The 25,564-nt window shown below is 37.5% G+C and overlaps 1 protein-coding gene across 1 annotated transcript in view; it reads right to left on the bottom strand.

Annotated features, from left to right (window-relative positions):
• GRID2 (glutamate ionotropic receptor delta type subunit 2) overlaps positions 1-25,564 on the bottom strand; it is a 1,009,897-nt gene that overhangs the window by 432,069 nt on the left and 552,264 nt on the right. The window contains exon 3 of the mRNA XM_087935906.1: positions 19,443-19,727. Coding sequence (XP_087792032.1) covers positions 19,443-19,727 — 285 coding nt within the window. The remainder of the gene's footprint in view (positions 1-19,442; positions 19,728-25,564) is intronic.

Genomic DNA, 25,564 nt, shown 5'->3' with positions numbered 1-25,564 from the left:
CAGGTGCCAAGATGGTATAAAAACCTAATTAAAATTTCTAAGTTATTTTTATAATGATTAAGATATGTTATTTATGTAATTGGGCAACTGGCCTCAGAAATTGGATTTTTCTTCTTAAACTAAAGAAGAAAACTAAAAAAAACCTGAAATAATTTGAAGCCAAACTGAAATGAAAAGACTGGACTCCTCCTTCTTCTATGAATTGGTTAAAAAAAATGAATAAAGTTATGAGTGATTTCTCTGTAGATTTACATAAATTCTCTAATGCAGAAATGATTTCCTACAGCTGTTATTTGAAGTCAGCCTCAGTCAAATTATGTGTCAATTTTAGGCTGGATAAATAAAACTGAAAGAACTCTCTCTCTTATGCAGATTTATCCCAGCCTGCAGGGTGTCTCCACTTTTCATGAAATGAAGAAAAAAACTTGAAGGTGTGCCTTCTAGGTTGTAGCTTCAGAGCTATGAAAATATTTAAGCTTTGTTTGTTCAGCTTTTGTAAGTTTTTAAAACTGAAACCTAATTTTTGATCCCATTATGGATCCTGGTCATTTTTGTTGATGTTAGTTTATTTTAATCTACATTTCTATTTCTCCGCCTCCTCCTCCTCCTCCTCCTCCTCCTCCTCCTCCTCCTCCTCCTCCTCCTCCTCCTCCTCTTAATTTTTGTAAATAATGGAAGTAGATGATATACAAGTGATTTTATCGATCAATTCATAAATATTCCCTTTTCTTTGCTCTATAGACATGACACCTAATGCTACAGGTTCTTAGGATTCATTCAAAGAATGTTCCTAGGGCTAAAAGATAAATGGGTATTGTTGATTTCTGTATGCTCTTAAACAAATGCAATAAACATGACAGATGTTAAAGCAGACTAGATTATATATATAGACTAATTGCCCTCAAAGGAATAAGTGTTAATGTTATAAACTTTTAAATCTTTTAGACTCAATCATCCATAAATAAAACCCATGTACTAGACATTCTGGAGAGACAGGGAAGATAATGGGAGAAATATTAAGCATAAACAAGAGACAGGAGCAATAGCAATAGCACTTAGACTTATATACCACTTTAAGCCCTCTCTAAATGGTTTACAGAAACAGTTTATTGCCCCCAACAATCTAGGTCCTCATTTTATCAATCTCAGAAGATGGAAGGCTGATTCAACCTTGAGCCAATCAGGATCAAACTCCTGGGATCAGCAGAGTCAGACTCCTATACTGCAATACTGCCTTCTATACTGCACCACCAAGGCTCTATTGAGAGGGAAATTAATTAAATATGAGCTCATCTCATAAATGGCAACTCGGTCTAGGTGACAAGAAACCGGAGAAAATTCATTCCAAACATTCCAATACACAGAGATGAACTTGGTTGTGCTGTCCAAGGTCCTGTATTTATCTGTAATACTAGCATTGAAAATACTTTACTAACATTTGTGTGATTCTCATTTACTTCAATTGTCTTATAATGTAGCTATCATCCCCCAGATTGTATGCTAGACAAACCTTCTGGGAGTTTACTTAATCTAGGTGCTTAACTGTATTGTTTATTTACCTTTGAGGCTTCTGTTGGTATAGTTTTCACAATGCTAGTTGACACATAAAACTTTGTGTAACCCAGAGTGTTTAGCTCTTAGACAATCAGAGTGTGTTTTTATCTCAGGAAGACTCTTTTTCACAAAACTGAGTCAACTACTTTAAAAGCTTTCTATAATTTTTGAAGTAGTATATATACATATTTAAACCTACTATTTTCACACTTAGCTAGAGAGTTGGATGAGAAAGACATCCCTGGACAATTGTGTGAAAAAAGACTCCTTGTTGCAAGGAAATATTGCATAAAACATGGTGATTTTCCTCCCCTTTGCAATTCCTATTCATTTGCAATATATTTATGCCACAATTTGACTGGAGGCTATATTCTGTGTTAAAGATATCATTTAATAGAGGCTGCCGTTTATTCTTGCCATTGCCGCTATTTGATTATTACTGTTTTTTTATTACTGTTTTATTCATTGCTGTTTTGACTGTATTGCTGTTTTTATTTAGTGCATTGCATTATTTTTTAAAACGTATTTTATGAAATATTGCAGTCTTATACTTCTGGGATGGAAATAGTCTCTAAGATGTAAATGATTTAAACAGATAAAATGTACATATCTGCTGTGTTTGTGTACAGAACAGATGGTGTGCAAAAAAACAGCAGTCAGCATTATTCTTAACATAACACAATGTCCCCATGACTCAAAGTAAGAATACCCTTCCGGCTGTCCAAAACAGCCATTTTACAATCAGATCCAGAGACAAACGCTCACACACACACCATTTTACATTTATCTAACCAACTACTTCCAACTACCACCTGGAATACTTCTTCCAGTTTTGGCCACCACATTACAAAAAGATGTTGAGTGTAGAGTTGTAATTGCAGGAATGTTCCAATCTTGGATGGCAAACCTCAGATAAAGAATGTTTCCAAGCAAATACAACTCAGGGAAACAAAGTCACTAATCTAAAGGAGGATTAGAGAGAGGAAGTAAACATATGTTAGACTTTAACTAGAGATAATTAATTTTATTAATTACTGTGCTAAACAGTAACGAAAGTTAAGCAGTAACAAAAGTTAACCAATGATGGAGGATAATTAAAAATGTGTATAAATGCAAGACTAGACTCCAATAAAGATCATCATGATTCAGTTGTTCATGATCAAACAACTCGACTGCCTCGTGATTACAACAGTTGAGACTTTGGGAAAAGTGCAAACAAGAACAACTAAGAGGATTAAAGGCCTGGAGACTAAAACATATGAAGAACGGTTGCAGGAACTGGGTTTGGCTAGTCTAGAGAAAAGGAGGACAAGGGGTGACATGATAGCAGTATTCCAGTATTTGAGGGGCTGCCACAAAGAAGAGGGGATCAACTTATTTTCCAAAGCACCAGAAGGCTAGAGAAGAAACAATGGATGGAAACTAATCAAGGAGAGAAGCAACCAGGAATTAAGGAGAAACTTCCTAAGAGTGAGGACAATAAACCAGTGGAATAGCTTGCCTTCAGAAATTGTATCACTTCTGTATCTGGAGGTTTTCAAAAGAGACTGGACAGCCACCTGTCTGAAATGGGAGGTTTTTAAGAAAAGATTGCACAACCACCTGTCTGAAATTGTACAGGGTCTCCTGCTTGAACAGGGGGTTAGACTAGAAGTCCTCCAAGGTCCCTTCCAGCTCTATTCTGATTGAAGTTAACTTCATGCACATATACAAACACATCACTTCAACTCCCGGAATTCCTGAGCTGACATGACTGGAGAAAGAATTCTGGGAATTGAAGTCCACAAGTCTTAAAGCTGTCGAGTTTGAAGACCCCTGCTCTATATCATTCTGTTTTTAGCCCCCCATCTTGAAAAGAGACACATGTGCATTAACTCATTTTTTTTATATGCTTCTTCTCTTGGTTGGGCAGTGTGGTGGCTCAGCAGTTAAGAGGTTGGACTTGTCCATTTTTACTGGTGGATTATATCCCCTGTTTCTATTTTATATCATTGTGGGGAATTAAATTAGTCATTCTAGCCACTCAGTATATAAGCAATTATGAAAGAAAATCATCTTAAGGATCATCCTTCTTTATAGGAAATATATAATGTTAAAGAAATTACAGTTGTCATAAACTTGTAGTGATAGGATAAAGGAGAACAAATCTATTCCTAACCAGAATGGAATGCTAATATATGGAAACATTTAAACATTCTTCTGCAAGAGTATCAAAGAAAATTATTTTCAAGCAATTTAGTCACAATTTATTGAGCTGTTTTTCTATGACATAGTTGCATGCCAGTTTTCTTTTAATTTTTAAATTTACAAACCATAACATAACTCCTGAGTGGGGTAATAAAATTAAAATCAGTAAATAAATGATGATCATAATAATTATCATCTCAATTATAAATATGGTTTATTGTATGTCAAATATACAGAAATTGTGTCTTGTACTTTCACTATGTTCTCTTAGTTTTTAGTTTAATAAAAGTAGGTAGCAGTGATAGCAGTGTTCCAATACCTCAGGGGCTGCCACAAAGAAGAGGGAGTCAACCTATTCTCCAAAGCATCTGAGGGCAGGACAAGAAGCAATGGGTGGAAACTAATCAAGGAGAGAAGCAACTTGGAGCTAAGGAGGAACTTCCTGACAGAACAATTAATCAGTGGAAGAACTTGCTTCCAAAAGTTGTGAATGCTCCAATGCTGGAAGTTTTCAAAAAGAGATTGGATAACCATTTGTCTGAAATGCTATACGGTCTCCTGGCTAAGCAGGGGGTTGGACTAGAGGACCTTCATGGTCCCTTTCAACTCTGTTTTTCCATTATCCTGCCATCTTGTTCTTTCTTGTGCCCTTATTTTATTTGTTAGCTTTGCCTTTTACAACTGTAATGTATTTTATTTTCTTTGTTGTATTGTGAGCTGCCCAGAATCGTTCTGGAGTTGGGGTTGGGGAGAGAGCTCCTAAATCAATTCAAAATACAGGAGCATGACACACAGCATCAATATATTGTTTCTAAAAGCAGCTCGATCTTTTCGCTGGATTGAAGGGCTGTCTGCCCCACTATCCTAGGAAAATATATTCTATTTAAGGAGGTGCTGACAGTTGCACCCTAAGTGCCCTAGCAGTATTGTAACTTGTCAAGCAGCTGCATCATTAATAAACTACACAGATCTGAGATTTCTTAGTTAAAAGGTAGAATTCCATACAATCTCAGGACAAGGTGCAGCTGCTTTAAAGAGTTTTAAGATGGTACAAATTGCACAATTAATACAACTTATATGACTTTTTCATGAAGAATTAACAGGAATGGCAAAACCTCTGAATTCAAAAATTCTTGCCAAGCATAAAGAGAGCACAAACATTCTTACCCACTGAATAATCCACATCATAATATTAAAGAGACACTACAGTTCCTATATGTCCCATCGCCCAGCCTGATCTGAAATTGAAAATCAGCAAACAAAAATTACTTTTTCTCCTTTGCAGCCTGTTAGATATTTACTTCTGAAATCAATCCCTATCATAGGAAGGCCTTAAAAGCCCCCTTCCCTTTCTCTCACCTTTTCTTATTTAAGGAAGAAAATATTATAGCTGATTCAGGCATGCTTCTTTTTTTAAAAAAAATTTTTTTTATTGGTTTTTAAAAACAAACATAAACAAACAGAACATAAAAACATCAAGCCATCTTCCATATCTATACATACAGTGTGCCGGTTGGTTTACAAATTGTTTTGTGCTTCCATTTCGTAGTCTTCAGTTACAATTACATTGGATATAATCTCGTATTTTCAATCAAAAATTAAATACCTTAGTATCATTATTAATCAATCATTTGACTATACTTTTATTCATTCATGTTTTACAAGATAATCATAATTTACTTTGTTTGTTTTATAACAGTTCATATTATCATCCTAAATCTATCCTAAAATCATTTGGTAGATATAATAAGAAAGAAGTACATCTTTATATATTTATTATTTTCTAAAAGTCTACATATTTCATTACTGTATTTTATTGTCTAACCATTGATAGAATAGATCCCAAATTTTATAAAATTGTTTATCCTCTTGTTCTCTAATTTCAAATGTCAATCTACTCATTTCAGCACATTCCAAGATTTTCCTAATGATTTCCTCCTGTGATGGTATCTTCTCATTTTCCCAGTTTTTAGCAAATACAATCCTAGCCGCTGTTAATACATTTACAATCAGATATTTCAAGTCTTTACTATATATTTCAGGTAAAATTCCCAATAAAAATATCTCTGGTTTCAAGTCTATATGATTTTTTGTCATTTTTTCCAACCACATGTGGATTTTAGTCCAGTATTTTTTAGCATCCGCACAAGTCCACCACATATGCTAATATGAGCCAGGTGTCTGATGACATTTCCAACATTTTTCGGATTTATTCTTGAACATTCTTGCTATTCTTGTGGGGGGGGGGGGGAAATGCCACCTGTAAAACATCTTATACAAATTTTCTTTATATGCTGTTGACATTGTCATTTTATAATTTTGAGACTACCATTTTCATCATTTCTCTAAATCAATCCCATATCCAAACTTCTTCCCCAAGCAATCATAGTTTCTTTAACTTGTTCTTCTTCTAGTTTAATTTCTAATAAATATCCATACAATTTTTTAATCACCTTTTCATCAGTACCTGTCAAAATCTTATCTAAATCAGTCAATTTATCATAGAAACCTTCTGTTTTAGAATCTTTATCATACCTTGAATGTATTTGCGCATATGAAAACCAATTCATCTTTATACCTTGTTCCTCTAGTTTTTGTATGGATTTGAGTTCACCCTTTTCATTCAATATTTCACCATATCTAACTGTTTGTTCCTTTTTGTATGTTATAGGATAAGAAAATTCTTCAATAGTCAATAACCAGATTGGAATTTTCAAATAACATTGTCTTTTAATCTTCTCCCAGTTTAACCACAGAGACTCCCGTATATAATGTCTTCTAAAATACCCCTGTGTTTTAGTTCCTTTGTACCATAAAAAAGCATGCCACCCCAACAACAAATCATGTCCTTCTAATGTCAACAATCTAGTTTTTCTTAGTGTTATCCATTCCTTAAACCACATCAGATTTGTAGCTTGATAATAGAACTCCGATTAGGCAAACCAAATCGTCCTCTAATTCTAGCATCTTGCAAAAGTTTTAACTTTATTCTCGCTTTCTTACCTTGCCATATATATTTCAACACAATTTTATTTAAATCTTCAAAGTAATCTTTTCCAAGCCTAATTGGAATTGTTTGAAACAAATATAAAATTCTGGGTAATATATTCTTCTTGATTGTTGAAATTCTCCCTATTAGTGACAGTTGTAAATTTTCCCACTTCGCCAGATTTAGCTCTATCTGCTGTTTAAGTTTGATATAATTATTCTCTTTTAATGTACTACATCTTGCTGTCAAATATATTCCCAAGTACTTGATCTTATTCGTGACTTGAATTTTCAATAGGTCTGCCAGTTCTTCCTTTTGTCTTAATAGCATATTCTTTGTCAAGATCTTTGTCTTATCTTTATTTATTTTCAAACCAGCCACCTTTCCATATGTCTCTATCTTTTCTATCAATTTTGATGCTGTTTCTAAAGGGTCTTCTAAGATGAAAACCAGATCATCTTGCAGCTTAAATTCTTCTTTTTTGATTTTCATTCCTTTTATATTCGTTTCATCTCTAATATTTCTGTTTAGCACTTCCAAAGTTAACACAAACAACAAAGGTGATAGTGGGCACTCTTGTCTTGTTCTTTTTCTTATATTGATAGAATCTGTCAGTTCTCCCTCTAGCATTACCTTTGCCATTTGCTTATAGTATATAGCTTCTATTGCTTGAATAAATTTTCTAGCAAAAACCATCTGTTCCATCAGTAATAATATGAATCTCCAATTCACATTATCAAATGCCTTCTGTGCATCTAAAAATATCAGAGCTATTTGTTTTTCAGGATGTGCCTCATAGTATTCCAAAGTATCCAAGATTACCTTTATATTGTCTTTAATTTGTCTCTTTGGCAGAAATCCATTTCGATCAGGATGAATAAAATTATTTAGATTTTTTAAAGTCTTTCTGCCAATATTGAAGCAAAGATTTTATAATTTGCATTTAGTAGAGAAATAGGTCTATAGTTCTTAATTTGTAATGGATCGGCCTCCTCTTTTTGGAATAAGTGTAATACAGGCTTCTGACCATGATTTAGGTATCTTCTTCTTTAACATAATTTCATTCATAACTTCTAGCAATGGAAGATTCAACGATTCGTGTAATGTTTTGTAAAATTCTGCCAGAAATCCATCTGGGCCTGGTGCCTTTCCATTATTTTGCTTCTTGAGTGCTTCAGTTAACTCCACCATCGTTATACTGCTTTCTAACATTGTTTCAATCTCTTTAGGTATCTGAGGTAAATTAGCATTCTGTAAGTACTGTTTAACTCTTTCCTCATCAATATTCTCTTGCATATATAGTTTCCCATAGAAGTCTTGAATGATTTCCTTCTCTTTACTACCATAGCAAACTTGGCCTTGGTCATCTGTTAATTGCAATATTTTTCTTGATTCTTTCTCCTTTATCAACTTGTATGCTAACCATCTATCTGGTTTGTTTGACTCTTCAAATAGTTCTGTTTAGCACCTCTAATTTTCTGTGCTAATTCTTCTTTTTCTATTTGACCCATTTTATGTTTAACTATATCCATTTTTAGCTTGATGTCCTTGTTCTGTGGCATTTTCTGTAGCTCTTTTTCAAGTCTTTTATACTCATCTTCTAAGGCCTTAGAGGCTAATCTTTTCATAGTATTTCTTTTCCTTGTATAGTCTATTATCAAGCCTCTAACATATGCCTTCATAGTATCCCATACATTCTGAATTGATGTATCTTCTCTTTTGTTTTCTCTAAAAAAAAAAGGCAATTCTTTCTCCATCCACAGTGTGAAGTCTTTTTCCTTTAAAATAGTATTATTTAAAGTCCATCTAGATCTTCTTTTTTGTCCTTTCCATTTAATTGTCATTGGATTGTGATCTGCCCAAGTACTTGTTTCAATATTTATTTCTTGAATATTAGTTATTAATTCTATTGACATCCATATCATATCTGTTCTGGACCATGATAAGTGTCTATTTGAATAGAAGGTGTATTGTTTAGTATTAGCATTTCTTTCTCTCTATGTATCTTTTAAGTTTATTTCATCTACCATTAAAAAAAAAAAAGATTTAGGGAGAGTCTTTCTGTTTTGCTTTATTGTTTTCTGTGCTGTATAATCTAATTTATTGTCTACAATTCCATTAAAATCTCCCATCATAACTATATTAGCAAAGTCCAGTTCAATTATTTTCATATGTAATTTTTTCTAGAATTCTTCTTGTTTGTCATTCGGAGCATAGACTGCAATCAGGAGTGTTTTCATATTATTGTCCATTATTTCCACCATTAGTATTCTTCCGTCATCATCGGTATAAATCAATTTTGCTGGGATGGTCTCTTTAATATATAAAACCACTCCTCTTTTCTTACATTGTGCCAAGAAAGTAAATATTTTCCCTAGTTTTGGCTGTATCTCCAACAAAGCCAAAGATCCAAATAGCTATTGCAAAAAAAAAAAAAAGATAAAATGAAATAAAATAAAGCTGGTGAGGAGGGATAACACAACTTAGAAAAAGTAAACAAAGCACACTGCACTTTGTTTAATTATCCAAGGCTCTTATAACTCTCTTCTCCAAAAACTTATCACCTTTCCCCCCCCAAGTTTCAACACCAGAATCCAGCTGTTGATAGAAACCCAGAAGAGCACCTGCAATAATACTCTTCCATGCTCTTCCCTCTATCTTATCAAATAGCAATGTCCTTGAAAAAAAATCTCAGTTCTTTCTTTCTCAGCTTTGTCTGGTCACAGGAGAAATAGAATATTTACAAGCATCTAGTTGGCAGTCTTACAAAGTTTCTTTGCTTTCACTTTCCCCCTCCTTTTCCAAGCAAAATAAAATAAGAATTAATAAATAAGAATTAATAAAAGAAAAGAAAAAGATATTAAAAAAGAAATAACTAAAAGGGAGTCTCTAGCAAAAAGGAAAAAAAATAGATGGAAAAGAAAAAACCAGTCCAGTTTCAAAATATAAGATCATGTATAGAAAATCCAGCAATGAAAAAAAAACATTACTTTGACATTCCTGTTTTAAATCGCCGCTTAATCACTTCTGTCAAAACTTTTACAGATTCTTTCTTTTCCTTAGGGTGTCCTTTCAGATCTTAGAATAAAGAAAAAGTTCTCAGCAAACCAGCACACTCTCTCTTTCTGTTCTCTTTCGTATCGGAGCTGTCCCAACTTCAGCAGCTTTAATGGCTGCCTCTGCCGCTGGGAAGAAGAGCTTCTCCTGGATCTACCAGGGACTTTGCAGTATCCCTGGGATTGACAGGATGCGCTCTTCACTTTTACCATCTCTTCAGGACAGTTTAGATCCAATAGGACCATCCAGGAGCAAAGATATCAGCAGCGATCTCAGACTTCCAAGATCGCATGCTGTATCATCGCAACGCCAGCTCTGCCCTCTCCGATTCAGGCACACTTCTTGTGCTTTCCACATTTCTTTCAGGTTGTAGACAACATATTTATAGATTTCGTGCTTCACTTATTTTCTTCACCTATCTGGTAAGCAATATTCAAGTGCAATGCCCAAGGATAAAAGAGCTGGTACCTGGCTCAACAGTAGTAACTGCAAGAGGGATCTTGGAGTCCTACTAGACAATCACTTAAATATCAATCAGCAGTGTGCTGCAGTTGCCCAAAAAGCCAATTGCAATCCTAGAATTAAGGTTACGTGAAGTGTTAATACCACTTTATAATGCCTTGTTAAAATCACACTTGGAATATTGCAACCAGTTTTGTTATGAGATAATAAAAGAGGTTGAGTTGAGATGAAAAATAGGTTGAGACTCTAGAAAGAGTGTAGAGAAGAGCAGCAAAGATGATTAGGGGACTGAAGGCTAAAACATGAATGATTGTAGGAATTGGGTATGTCTAGTTTAATGAAAAGGAGGACTGGGGTGACATGATAGCAGTGTTCCAGTATCTAAGGGGCTGTCACAAAGAAGAGGGAGTCAAGATGTTCTCCAAAGCAACTGAAGGCAGGACAAGAAGCAACAGATGGAAACTAATTGAGAAGAGAAGTAACCTAGAACTAAGGAGAAATTTTCTGACAGTGTCAACAATTTCCTGACAGTGTTAACAAGTGGATCGACTTGCCTCCATAAGTTGTGAATGTTCTAATACAGGAAGTTTTAAAGAAGAGATTGGACAACCATTTGTCTGAAATGGTATAGGGTTTCCTGCCTAAGCAGGGGTTGGACTAAGAAGACCTCCAAGGTCCCTTCCAACTCTGTCATTCTATTATTTACTGGAGAAGCCTGGGGAAAAAACCAGCAGATCCTACTCAATAGTCTTATCAGTGTAAATTTCTGCTCTTAGTTAAAGTTTTGACATCTTAGGCCTGTATACAATTTCCATATAATAATTTAGATTATGGCTGTACAAATCATTCAGAAGATGATCATGGAAGCTGAAAATGTAACACTTGTTTTCAAGTTATTAAAGCAGCTGGTACATTAAAAGTGCTCCTGGGTGACTCTTTAGGCATGTATGCGAATTACCACTTCATTGCTCATTTTCTCCAGGGTTGGTTCATTTTATTCAGCATATCATTATGTTACCCAGAAACTGTCTCTTATTAGAAAGATAATAGTTGGGTTAGCAACATGGTGCTAATGGATGCCATGTACCTGCTGAAGACTTTAAAAAAATGTCCAAATCTCACAAGATGATACAAAAGAATTCTGCCATTATTTCGATATGCTGTTACAGAAGACGTTCATGACATTTTAGCAGGTGAAGGTGAAATTACCCAGAGACAACTGGAATCAGAAAAATTGCTGAACTCTGGGTATCGGTAACATTTAAGGTTTCCTTCTTCCCATATTGTGATGATCTGTAGCCTTTAGCTTTGCAACAAAGCAATGTGATGTGTTCAATCATATGTAGAGCCAGTTTGGCCTAGTGGTTAAGGCACCAACAGCTAGTGGGTAAGGCCTCTACACAGGAGTGGGATTCAAAAATCCCAGAAACCGGTTCGCTGCCTGGTTGCTAGGTGGGCATGGCCATGGTGGGAGTGACCTACTGAAACTTCCAGGAGGGCCATTTTTTGACTTCCCAGGGGTCTGGAGGTCTCCCCTGGGCCTCTGGGAGGGTGAAAATGGCCTCTCCTGGAGGCCCTCTGGAAGCCAGAAACAGACCCATTTCTGGACTTCCGGAAGGCCAGTTTTTCCCTCTCCCAGAGCCTCCACTCAGACCCTGCACTTACCTGCATCACATGGAGATTCCTGGGAAGGGCCAGCCACTCGGTTGAAATATCAGTTCAGCGAACCAGATGAAAACTTAACATCCGGTTTGTCTGAACTGGTCCGAACCGGTAGAATCTTGCCCATGCCTCTATAGCTCTCAGAGGGAGTACTAATGACCAGATGAGTGCAAAGCAATCCAATCCTTCCATCTCACCCATCCTATCAGAACCTACCTGCCACCATCCAGTCTCAACTATCAGAACTTATCCTTCTGTACCCCCACCACCAGAACTGAGGAAGCTTCTAGGATGAGAAGTGAAACATTTTCTTCCTCAAGGAAAAAAAACACTCCAGTTGCCTTTTGAAAAAAGCACCTTTGAGACAGCTATGACCTGGATGACTGAGAATCTCCACAGGCACTAGGCTAGGAAGGAAGACACTGTGAGTTTAAGTCCCACCTTAGCCACAAAAGCTCGCTGGGTGACTTTGGACCAGTCGCTCTTTCTCAGCCCAACCCACCTCACAAGGTTGTTGTTGTGGGAAAATAGGAAGAGAAAGAGGTGCTGAATATATTTTCTGCCTTGAATTATTTGTAAAAATAATAAAGGAAGGATGCAAATAAATAAATGGATTCTTTCAACAGCAGTGGTGTCAAACTCGATTTCATTGAGGGCTGCATCAGGGTTGTGGTTGACCTAAGGACAGCAGGGGTCATGGCTGGGATAGGCGTGGTCCAGGTGGGGATGTTCAGGGTGCACATGGCCAGCTCGATATCACTCATGTCAGGGACCAAGTCCTGGCCAAGGGCTAAGGCAGGACTTCCCTCAGACCCTTCCCTCCCTCTTATTATAATCTTCCTTCCTTCCTTCCTCTTCATTCTCCTTTCTTCTTCCTTCCCCTCTTCCCTTTTTTCTCTTCCTTGATTTCTTCCCTTCTTCCCTTCTTTTTCTTTTCCCTTTCCCTTTCTCCTTTTCTGTCCCTTCTTGCATGCTCAAATGCAAAAGGGAAAACATTTCTCCTTTTGTTTTGTTTTTGTTTTGTTTTGCTAGCCCTCTGCCAGTAAAAATGGACCTGAGGGGGCTGTGTGTGCCCCCCCCGGGCCCCACTTTTGGCCGTGATGGCCTCCTGCAGCCCTCCGGCAGTGAAAATGGCTCTTGCAGCAGAGAACGGAACCCAGGAGGATCACATGAGGCCCTCACAAGCTCTGCTTTCTCTGGTAGAGGCAGTGTGGGCCAGTCCTTTGCAGTTTCCAGGGTGGCCCTAAAGACCAGGTCTAAGTACCCTGTGGGCTGTATCTGGCCTACAGGCCTTGAGTTTGACACCCTGTTGAACATAATGACTATGGAGTGATAACAGTGTGTGAATATAAGGAAGACCCTTGTCCGTTTTGCCTGTCCAAGATAAAAAGAAAGAAAAAGATCAGAGCATTCCTAACCCACAATTAACACCCAGATATCAAAGGTTTAATAGCAAACAAAGCAGTAAACAGGAATCAAGGAATTACCAAGGAAAAAGCAACTTCTCCACAACTTTGATAGGGCAACTACTTAATATAAACTGAGAGCAAGCCCAACGCCCTTCTAGGATGTCAACTCGTAAAGCATTCCTGGTCTGCTCTCAAGTTGCTATAGGCAGGTGGGAGAAAAACTGATGGAGCAGCACAACCAGAAGCACATTCCACACATACCTTCTTCAAGGTTGTATCCCAGGCTACCAGGACCAACCAGAAAGGCATGGTCTCTACAGCCTGATTTATGACACACCCTGGGGGGGTGGGGGGAAGAAAATTACATGAGGCAGAGCTGACTTCATTTGGGTATGTGCCGACATGTTGCTTCTACTAAATAACTGAATTTCTTCTGAAACTTGGCTTAAGGCTCATGGTTTAATTAAGGCATCCATTGGAACTTAGGACTGATGATATTACCTAGCTGGGTAACAAAACATCTACATACAAAAAACAAAGAAACTCAGATACCACCAAAGACTCCACGAGCTTCACTTTCAATAGTGAAAACAGGAAATATGCCCCCTTTGAATAGAGATTTAAAGTGGGTAAATTATATGGAGGGCCAAACATGCTTCTATCATTCCACAGTTCTGATGCTGCATAATTCTGCCAGGTGTTCAGGCCATTTACATGTTTTAGAATATTTAGAATGTTGCAAATAGCTGCACTGAACTTTGCTCTCCTTTAAAATTAATGTTCTGGTTTTATGAGATGTCATTTGTTTTCCATATCCATCACATTTTAAGTTTCATTTCAGATATGTAATCAATTCATGGGTGAGTTTATCTGTGGATGCGAAGTGAGTTCTCAAAATCATTTTCAGCTCAACCCTCTAATTAGGACTTATATGGAAATAATAACTTCTTTTGAAAAGCTGCTATTTTCTTTGTTGGAATGAGAATTCTAAATGGACTGCTGGCTTCTACCAATGAGAAATAATAGGCCTGTCCATCTCCTCCTGCCACTCGTTTAATAAATCAAATGAATAGGGTCAGTTGCATTCAAAAAGAATTTGGTCTATTTTACAAAGAGAAGAAAATTCAAATAACTCTTTGCCCTGCTGAAATGCATAATTCCAAATATAAATTATTCTCCATCATTCCTCTAATGAAATGCAATCATTGATAGCAAAGATAAAAGTCAAATGCAATTCCAGTGTGTTGAACTTAAAACCTTTGACATTGATAAATGGATATGTAAATGAGCACGGTGCCTTTGTTCAATGTTAGGTTTTCAGATTAGCATGATATTTATCTGGATTCCAGCCAAGTTTTGTTGTAGTGAAATTTATTATAAATTTCAGAAAGTTACTTTCCTCTAGCGAGTAAGTATACTGGAAGGCATGATTTCAATAATATGAGCTAAGTATTTCATTTTAAATGGACATATTAAATAATATGAGGGAAAGGGTTACATTTTAATCAATGATCCCTAAACATAATTGTTATATTATCTCTTTTTAATTAATTATTATTAAAGTATTATCTCTCTATTTCTCACCAATTCAGCAACATCTAGTAGAATTTGATTGTCCCATGTGTTTAATATTTGGTTGAGAGAACAAAAAGGTACTGTGGCTCTTTTGAAACATTGTTAGAATTCTGGAAAAAAAACCAATGGAAAGTAATCAACAACAAACCACTTGTATATGCTGCCTAGAAAACTCCATGTATATGTATATCTATTTGGTAACTAGGAGCAGATGTCGATTAAAGGAAGGTCTTTTTCTGAACCCAGAACAGGACAGAGGGATAACTCTGGAATAATAGATGAATATTATTATCATATTATCAAGATCAAGTGAGGTACTAATACCACTCTGTAAAGCCTTAGTAAAACCACACCCAGAATAGTGAATCCAGTTTTGGTCACCACACTATAAAAAAAGACGTTGAGACTCTAGAAAAAATGCAGAGAAGAGCAACAAGGATGATTAGGGGATTGGAGGCTAAAACATACGATGAACGGTTGCAGAAGCTGGGGATGGCTAGTCTAGTGAAGAGAAGGACCAGGGGAGACATAAATAGCAGTCTTCCAATATTTGAAGGGAAGGGGTCAAGCTTTTTTCTAAGGCACCTGAAGGCCAGACAAGTAATAATGGATGGAAACTGATTAAGGAGAGATTCAACCTGGTAATAAGGAGAAATTTTCTGGTAGTGAGAACAATCAAACAATGGAAGTTGTGGGAGCTTCATCTCTGGAAGCTTTCAAGAAGAGAATGGTCTGTCATTTATCAGAAATGGTGTAGGGTCTTCTGCTTGGGGGGGAGGGGTTGGACTAGATGACCTACAAGGTCCTGCCCAACTCTGTTAATCTGTAATAACAATAATAATTTAAAATGTTAAAATGAGAAAAAGTGTACTTGTGTTACATATAAGACATAACAATGTCTTCCTATGTACTTGTCTAAGAGCACTGAATTAAATGGAATAAATTGACTGGGTTACTGGTGAGGCAATATGCAGCAGAAATGGAATTATAGGAGAAATGATTTATTTATTTTTAATGGAAAAAGCAGATTCATGTTCAAACAGCAACAATGAAAAGAAAGTATCTGGTGCCTAATTTTAGTACAACAAAGCAAATATGGGGAATATGAAGTACGGGATTCAAAATATGGTTGATATTTATATTTAGGAAAGGCTCAGATTAGAATAATTTATATTTCTTTGAAGCAGAAAGAAAGTCATGCCAAACTTTTGAAAATAAACCTGAAAATATTGGTGAGAGATTTTACTCCCAGACAGTAAAAAGATGATTTCTTACTTTTTGTTTCGTATATTGAATAATTTCACACCTTTCAAAAAAATTGTTTATAATTTAGCATATGGGGCACACTTTGTCAATATTGGTTATGCAATAAGCATTGTTGTTAAACAAGCCATAGATCACTATATGAATCATGTATTTCCAAAAGGTTTTTTTTTAATGTTCCACAAAAAATAAAGGCAAGATTGAAAACAAGATGGAAAGAATATTTCTACCAAGGAATAACTCTATATGGCTTATCTTTCCGCTCCCAGCTAATAATATTTTTGGAAAGAAATGCTCCTAAATTGCAGCAGTGATTTCTAGGAATGGTTTCATTTCAGAATTGGCATTAACTTGGTAGAGGTCTTTATTGAATGTTGGCTATTCAGCGAGTAGTGGCTGCTGTTGCTAATCCCAATTCTCCAAGCAGGCATGGAGTCCTAAAAGCTCTTAAAGATGGATTATTTCATCTCAGTATCTCCTTACACCTAGGATGTCACATCTCAATGGTGTGTTATTTTCCAAATGACTGAATTAGGAACCAAAGTAGCATCTGAGATTGGCAGGCATTCCTAATTTGAAAGTATATTTTTATGAATAAGTTGTTTAAAAAGGCCTCATGTTTATCTGTACTAAGGATTGTGTTGTGGGCAATAAGACTAGCAAAATTGTTCTACCCTTCGGTTTCCAGAATATCAGGTGGCAGCTCTGTTTAGGAAACCTATTGCTTCCTAGGGATGAAAGAGTTTATGGAACATTTTAAGGACCACAGTGATGGTTAATTTAGGCATTTAATGATAAAATTGCATGGATTTGCCCAGAGTTGGACTTTGTACAGGTCCTGTTTTAGTAATTGAGGCATAGTCTGGATTGTTATCTGAGAAGAATTAGAGCTATAAAACTCAAGGAAGTGGGCAAGATCCTTGGAGCTGTGAATACAGTAACTTATATATCTTGGAAGTTTGGCTCGAGACTCATGATTTAATTGGGATAACTGCTGGAATCCTGATATTAGGAATTGTGGTGGCATACTGGTTAGAATGCAGTACTGCAGGCTATTTTTTCTGATTGCTGGCTGCCTGTAATTTGGCAGTTCAAATCTTACCAGGCTCAAGGTTGACTCAGCTTTCCATCCTTCCTAGGTGGGTAAAATGAGGACCCAGATTGTTGGGGGCAATAGGCTGACTCTGTAAACTACTTAGAGGGGGCTGTAAAGCACTGTGAAGTTGTATATAAGTCTAAGTGCTATTGCTATTAGACTTATGCTCCTATTAGTTGAGTTTACATGGCAATGAATTCATCTTTGAATAAAAGGTAGTCCTGCCTTCCTTGAAGTATGCAATGGTGCACCATACTCATAACAGACAACATATAATATACTACAAATGCAAAAATAATTCTTTAACAGAGAAAACATTGTTCCAGTGAACATTAACCCTATTGAAAAAATAGACAACAAAATCAGGAACACTCTCAGTACAAATCTGATGACAAGAACAACAGAAGATCAAAAGCAATGATCCTACCATCCCATGTTTGTATGAATTCCAAAAACACACAAACCTGAAATCCTTTTCCAATGTATTATAATGATACCTGAGAGTACTACATGTAACTGATCCAAAAAATATGGTCAAGAAACCTGGACACTCAATAGATGGCTTATAAATACTTCAACAGCTCAACATTATTATTACATAAGGGGAAAAGAACTAAGAGAGAATGAAATCATTATATCCTTTAATATCACAACTCTCTTCACACTGAACAGGCCAAAACTAGCTTAATCAGAACACTCAGATCAAAACTCATAAATAATTACAGTGCTGCTACATCACATACCATACCTAACTGAATTCCCAAAAGTTAAAGCAGCAAAACATATGGAACTGATAGGTCAGCATGCTACCACACCCTTCCAGATTGTCAAGCAATCTATGAACACATCTAGGAAGATTGATGAATTCCCTGTCTTGGTATTCTTAGCACAATGCAACAATTAGGCGCCCTAATACAACAATTAAGCTTCCCATTAATTCAGACAAGAATATGAACTCACTAGCTACATGAAACCTTTGTCACAGTAAAAAGAAGAGAACAGTTAAAAAACACATACGGTTTGGTCAACATATGCTCTAATAATGAAAAGGCCCCATATTTCACTTTGTCTCACTTCTGAGGCCTCCTTTGGCATTTTCAGATCTGACAAAGAGTTCTGAATGCGATTTGTGCCTGAACAGAAGTTCCTGTTGACATGTTTGGCTTCCTTTAAGTGCCAGAAAAAGCTGTTGGCACTGCCTGTTGATGCTTTGAGGCAATGAAAACCACTCATTGAGAAAAATTGCTTCACCTCAATTTGTTAGGTGAATCCAAGCAGCCTTGACTTGGCTACCTCAAAGATATGTAGCCACAAAAATACAACACTTGGGGAGCGGGAAATCAGTTTGATGCCCTCTGCTTGGATTCCTTTTTGAAATATTTCTGGGAATCATTTGATGTCTACTATAGTACAGTAGCCTTAGACAGCAGATATAGTCAAAGATTGTTATATTATATGGAATTCCATACTATAGAATTGCTGCTTCTATAGAGCGCCACAATTCTATTTGTTTGTATAAAAACATATATGGTGGCCTACCTTACACAAGAATAAAAACACTCTTTCCCATTTCTTCATCATCCAACATCATTTTATGGAAGTTGGCAAGATGCAAGGTAAATCAAAGGTAATCTTGTATCAGTTATATATCAACTTCACAAATGTCCTTTTAATGTTGAATTAAAAGAACAGGCTGTGGTCAGTTCCACATGTTTTTTTGCCTTGCATAAAGTAGAAGGGGTTCATATCACTGATGCTACTAAAAAGAATCTGTAATTATTCAGCTGAGCATTTTTCAAAGGAATGATCAAGGAAAGCCACCAAAGTTGATGTAGGTTTTTTTTTTAAAAAAACTTTTGTTTCTTTTTAAAGACTAAGGATTATATGAAATGCTAATGCTGTCACTGAATGCTTAGAGAAGAAGGTAATCTAGAAGAAGAATTCAAAGCTTTTAATGCTATTGCGGTTAATAGCATTACCTCCCTTGTACAACAGCAATTTACTCCTTAGGTAGAGACCCGAGACAATATAAATCAGGGGTCCCCAAACTTGGCAACTTTAAGACTTGTGGACTTCAACTCCCAGAATTCTCCAGCCAGCTATGCTATGTTGGCTGGAGAATTCTGGAAGTTGAAATCCACAAGTCTTAAAGTTGCCAAGGTTGGAGACGTCTGGTATAAATACTCACCATATTCGTTGTCATAGAAAATAATAAATTTCTGCCAGGCATATTCAGTGACCACTCTCAAGATGACATCATTGATGTAGACAGGTGGGCGGACAAAAAGTGTGTAATCGTCATTCCTGTTACTCCTGGTAGTACCACAGCCACTCCTTGGGGTCCCAGCTGTTGACCTCTGGATGAAGAGATGAGGAATGTGCATGGCATCTGCCAGAGACTGGAGGGAACCTGCCGATGTACAACCAATGGAGCTGACCAGAGCCAGGATCCCATGGTTCATGAGTTCACAGGCTGCAAAATAAAAAGAAAAAGAAAAGCAAATGAGAATCAAGATGACAAGAGGAAGGTAAGAGATATTCTTTTGTTTTTTTGTCTCTCTTTTTTTAAAAAAAGCAAATATCCTGCTAACACGAAATAGTGGAATTTGACATGCAACAAATTCAGTTGAGCAAGGCAAGGCTCCAGAGTTTCCATAAAGTTGATGTATCTTGTCCTCTTTGAAAACAGGGCTTGTTTTAAAATCAGCATGGTGCTATAAAAAGCCAAGAGGTTTGGCCATCCATTTCAAACTGCCAAACATATTACTGTTAATGAGACCTATATGGTGCCTATCCTTTACAGCCTGGAAACAGGGCAGAGCCAGAGAAAGATCAACTTCCATAAATATTATCTTTGGAGGACTCTGGGTAGACATTAATAATAGAACCCCGTATTAAATGAAAGTGAGTTACAGGAGTGATAAATGCAGCTCAAAGTCAACATGTCAGCTCTAGAGATAAGATATTTTGTATTATATCTGGAGAGATTTTGAAACAATGGTTCATAGTGGAATATAAGGTCCGCACCTTCATCAGGAAAGAAACCAAAACTTAAATTACTTTGGTGTAGTAAATAAAACCCTAAAACAACAACCACAACAATCACAAGGCAGCATATTTCAACTACACTCCATTTTTTTTTCTTCCATAGGGGGCCATTCAAAGGCTTCAGGTATAATTCCATTTTAAAAAGAATTGGGTATGATAGTCAGTGAAATTGGCCCATGAGGAACGATTTTGACATCCCGTGTATTTGTATTGTGTTAAGTGGTACTGCAGATCTATATGTCACAATCTTGTGCTTTTCTCATTGGTGAAGGAGTGGGAGAACAGAGGGAATATTCTTGTGGGAGAGTCAAGGATGGCAGAGTCAACACGAGTAAGACAGAAAGAATGTAAACTCAATAAATGCTTGATTCCTAATTTCTGTCATGAAATCTTTCTTCATGTATGGCAATGGATTCCATTATATTATCTGTGATATCCCAAGAACAAATTTCTGGCATGTGCAATTATCAGAATCTATATACAGAAACATTTCTTAAATAACCAGGGAAATGATTGAAGCCTGGGAAATGGGCCTCTTGTCAGTCAACAGAAATGCTGATTTATCACCAGCTTATCAAGTACTTAGGAGCTGAGGACTTGGCAGCACAAGAAAACAGCCAATAGCCAGCTTGTTGTGGCCTGTTGGCTACAGCCCCCTCCAGCAGCTGAATCAGAGGAGGTGGAGTGGGAATTGGGGCCAACATCAAGGCAACCTATTCTGAGAGGGAAGAGGGAATGGAGTTGTCAGAGGTAGAGACAGAGGAGGAACCTGGGCTGTCTATCAGTCCTTAGATGGAGAGGCAACAGCCCCCAGGTCCAGAGGTGGCTGATGAGAAAAAGGAGGAACAACTGGGTCCAGGGCAGATGTGCAGAAGGCAGAGAAGAGGAGAGCAGTGGGAAGCTATGGGGCAGTCCTCAGGACAGAAGAGCCACTGCCACTAACTAAGCGCCCCCCACCCCCCGCAACTCTGGGAATAAAAGGCGGGGGCAGAGACAAATAGGTGTGGCAGACAACTATTCATCTTCCTGCCGGTCAGCCATTGATATTTGGAACTTCTGAATCATGTTGGGAACTTAATCAAAATTCATTTTTGGAATCTGAGGCATTGAGAGGCAGGCGTGCGTCCTGAGCGTGTGTGTGTGCTGGATAAGAGCGAGAGCACCTTCTAGGACTTCCTTTATGAGTGTGGGTAGAGAGAGAGAGAGACTCCAGGTGTGTTGGGGCCATTTCAGGGGGAAAAGGAACAAACTTTGATTTGCATAGATACTTAGAGAGTTTGTTAGCCTGGAGAGGGGGCGGGGAGAGAGAGAGTGTGAGAGTGAGAGAGAGACTGACTGACTGACTGACTGACTGATTGACTCTTGGCTGGGGCTGCTAGCACTCCTAATAAAGGGAACTTTTTAACTAAAACAGCATGGGAGCCATCAACACTCCACGCAACTAATAGGAAATCACATCCAACCAAGCACACATAAATATGACTCAGACAGTAGCCCAGATAGAAGTCCCCCAAGGATGGGCTGCAGCAAAAGTCCAAAAGCTCGGAAGATTAAACCTCTGGTGAATGACTCAAATTGGATCCTGCAACATTATCATGGTACATGTATATTTGCCTTCATTCATAAGAAAAACTACCAGGAGCCCTGGTTATTTATGCCATGTAAGTATGTAAGTGGAGAGTATTCATCTACTGTATATTAACTATTCAGTTTTCTGCCTTTCAGAAGCTTCAGCCAACAACTCTTATCATCCCTGCAACTGTCATGCCATGCAGACTTTAATATATCTGAAGAGCGCCAAGTTGGGGAAGGCTGCATTCTAGGAAGTTTGGTTTGGTTTATTTGAAAGAAACATTGATCAGAACCCCTCACTAAAGCAGAGCTGTCAATCAAAATGAAGACTTTCTTCAAAGCAGTAATCCAAGGACTCCTGAAGCATTTTGAAGATTCAAAAGCTTTTCTATTGCTTTCAGCAGAATAGAAAGTTGCATCTTAAATTCCATATATGAAGACTAGTGAGGAGCTCTTGAATGTTACAGCAGCCTCTTTGAAACTGAAGTAATCAGTTGTCCATTAAGAGTTATCACTTCACTACATTCTTTGCTGAACAGAGCTGTTTTTCAGGTGGCAAGACTAAGGTTACTTCGCTCCATTCATTTCCTCAGACATCAACTTCTTCAGCACATCTAGCCATATGCCCTTACTTTTCTTTCCATTGTACTCATGGAATGTTACAGTTGTATGCTGGCTTTTTGTCAAGCCAACTGGAATCACAATATTCTAAATATACTTCATGTTGCATGATTGGAATAGGTTTAAATCCCTTGACGATGAGTGAAATGGACATCAGGCTAACACACTGCTGGCTCAAATTCTCAGGATTGCTTATCTCTGTGATATTCTATCCCAGGAGTATCAAACTCAAGGCCCGCAGGCTGCATCCAGCCAACGGGGTGCTTAAATTTGGCCTGCGGGGCCAGCCTGGAAATATCAAAGGACCGGTCCACGGTGCATCTGCTGGCCCAAAATGGGCTGCACAGAGGTCCCAGGAGGCCCCCACACAGCCTGTTTTTGGCCTCCCTGGCCTCCAGAAGCACTCTGCCAGCCAAAAATGAGCTGCATGGGGGCCTCCCAGGGCCTCCACGAGGCCTGTTTTTGGTCCGCAGAATGCTTGGAGCATAGGGAGTAGTGTGGAAAGAAAGAAGAGAAAGGAAAAGTTTATCTTGAGCCTGGGTCAAACATCCATCATGAGCACGCCCCCCACCCCCACTCAGCCACCCTTACCTCCCCATCCCTCTGAGATCAAACCATAACCCTGAGTTGGCCCTCAATGAAACTGAGTTTGACACTTCTGTTCTATCCCATCCCAATGTGTTATTCCTGCTTCTACTTCCTCTCCTAAATTTCTAATGAATAATATGGCCACTAAGCAATAACTTTGACAAACAAATCTTGCCAATGATGACGAGATTTTTTTTTCTTTTTCAGGGGACATCAGCTTGCCAACCAGTTATGCCAACAATCTTCCTGGCATGCCAGAAAATCTTGTAGTCAGAAAAAGCATCATAGCTAACCACTCCATAAGGATAATGAATATACTTTTTAATTCTATCCATAAAATTTCCCAGTGTATCCTCAGCCTAACACTCACTGAAGTGGGGACAGGAGGGATTCTTCCTAGGAAGGATGAAACTTGCCAACCACCATGGCCAGTCCTTTTGAAACCCCTAGAAAAAGAAGGGGAAACCTTATTTTTAATGCTATTTTTCAAAGCTCATATTTTTAATTGAAGCAGGATACTTCTTGCCCAGATTCACTTAACTTCTTTATGAGCTTTTTGCCAGACAATTTGGAAGCGGTTGTAGCTGCTCCTTAGTATTGTTGTAGTCATCTCTGCTTTTTCCATTGTAGTAAGACCTTTTAAAGCGTTCAAATAAAACTTGGCAGCATTAACATTTTTTTACAGGTCTAATTTCCCCATTTTCATTGCACCCTGCCCCCCAAATGGAACAGATTCACACATATTTGGAAATTTCCCCACTAAAGCCTGGGGATACATTTTCTTTTGAAACAGTTCTTGAATTGGCTCTAATTGGCATGTAGATGCCCCTTTGACTTCTGTGTTCTTAATTCAAATCAAATTAGGGTTGATTTGTGCAGGCCTGATCTTTGTACAAAATAGAATAGAATGGAAAGAAATGGAATGGAACGGAAGAGAATGGAATGGAACAGAATCGATTTAGTTAGCCACACAAAGAATTTGTCTCTGATGCAGAAGCTCTCTTCTGGAGAACTGGTAGTGGAAATTTTGAGTAGTTCAGAGAACTAGCAAATACCACTTCTGACTGGCCCCAGCCATGTCTATTCTCTGCCTCCTGATTCCCAGCTAATTGGCTGGGTTTCTTTTGTTGCCCTGGACTGGAGAATGGAGCTGAAAAGCAGGTTAGTGGGGTAAGAAGGGAATGGGATTTTGCAGTAATCTCCCCCCAGGAGTGGGGAGGAAATGGAGATTTTGCAGTAACCTTCCTCTGCCATGCCCACCAAGCCATGCCCACAGAACTGGTAGTAAAAAAAAATGAATCCAACCACTTCTGTGTACATGTAGAACAACAGGATAATAATAATCATACAGCAATAAATATATCAGTAAGAAAAGTTAGTAGAAAAGGCAAGGATAGAAATAATATAGCCATACCTCAAGGGTGCACAGCCATATGGAAGATGTCTCCTGTTACCTTGATAAGACATTTTCAGGAAACTTTGAGGAAGAAAACATCAAACTTTGAAGAAGCAAATATTGTTTCTTACTCAAAGTTTAGCAATCATGTAATTCATACTATGGAGGTACTTTTATGGGAACTCCTCTGGTATGTTTAATGCAGAATGTTCCTATGAATGTAGAATGCGTGCACAGGAACTTCGGGATGGCTACAGGATATGCAAAAGTAACAATCCATAAGCAATGCAGCAGCTTCACTTTTTTTAAAAAAAGGAAGCAATTTTGTTTTGCAAAGCACCATGAAGGAAATTATTGACTTGAAGCAAGGCATTCTTTGGAAGGTTTGCACAGTGTACTGTAAACCACAGTAGAGAAGAATCCAGGACATTAAAAAAATACATCAAAATATCACTCTAACAAACACAGTGTTCTTCATGCAAAAAGTTAACACCTTGCAACTAATGGTCCAGTTAATGAAGGCTGAGCAGCAGTACAAACACTTGAAGTGCTGTATTAATGACATCCACATTAATACTAGAAGAGTTTATCTTGATTAATGTTAATGTGGTTGATAAATATCAAAGGAATTAATAATGATTAAGCCCATAATTTGGACATATTACTCCAGTGAAAAATATGAAAACAGGAAAGTGTTTATGTTGGCTTTGTAATGAAGTTGAACGCTAAAGGAGAAAGCAATGTAACTTTTCAGTGTGTTTGCACAATATCCAAGATTTTTCACACTAGATTTATGCTGAGCCATCAACATGGGGAACTAACTAATTCAAGATTCAATGCAGGCAACTACACATTTAATGAACGGTTACATTAAACTATTGCTTCTGTCTCTATATGTGCTGTCAACTTTGACCAGATGCATATATTTTTCTAGTCAAGGGAATCCACTCATTTCTCAGAAAATTTAGAGCATATTGAAAATTCATAAATTCAGCAAGGGTTGGAGAAAATTAAATAAAGATTGGATTTGAATCAGGACTCAGATGTGCAACACTATTTCAAAGCCAGAAAAATATCAGTTTTTA

Source organism: Pseudonaja textilis, chromosome 6 (assembly GCF_049901715.1).
Source record: "Pseudonaja textilis isolate UNSWEBS1 chromosome 6, rPseTex1.2, whole genome shotgun sequence".
NCBI lineage: Eukaryota > Metazoa > Chordata > Lepidosauria > Squamata > Elapidae > Pseudonaja > Pseudonaja textilis.
Note: the sequence above shows the minus strand (reverse complement) of the source record. Positions and strands in the feature narration are given on the sequence as shown.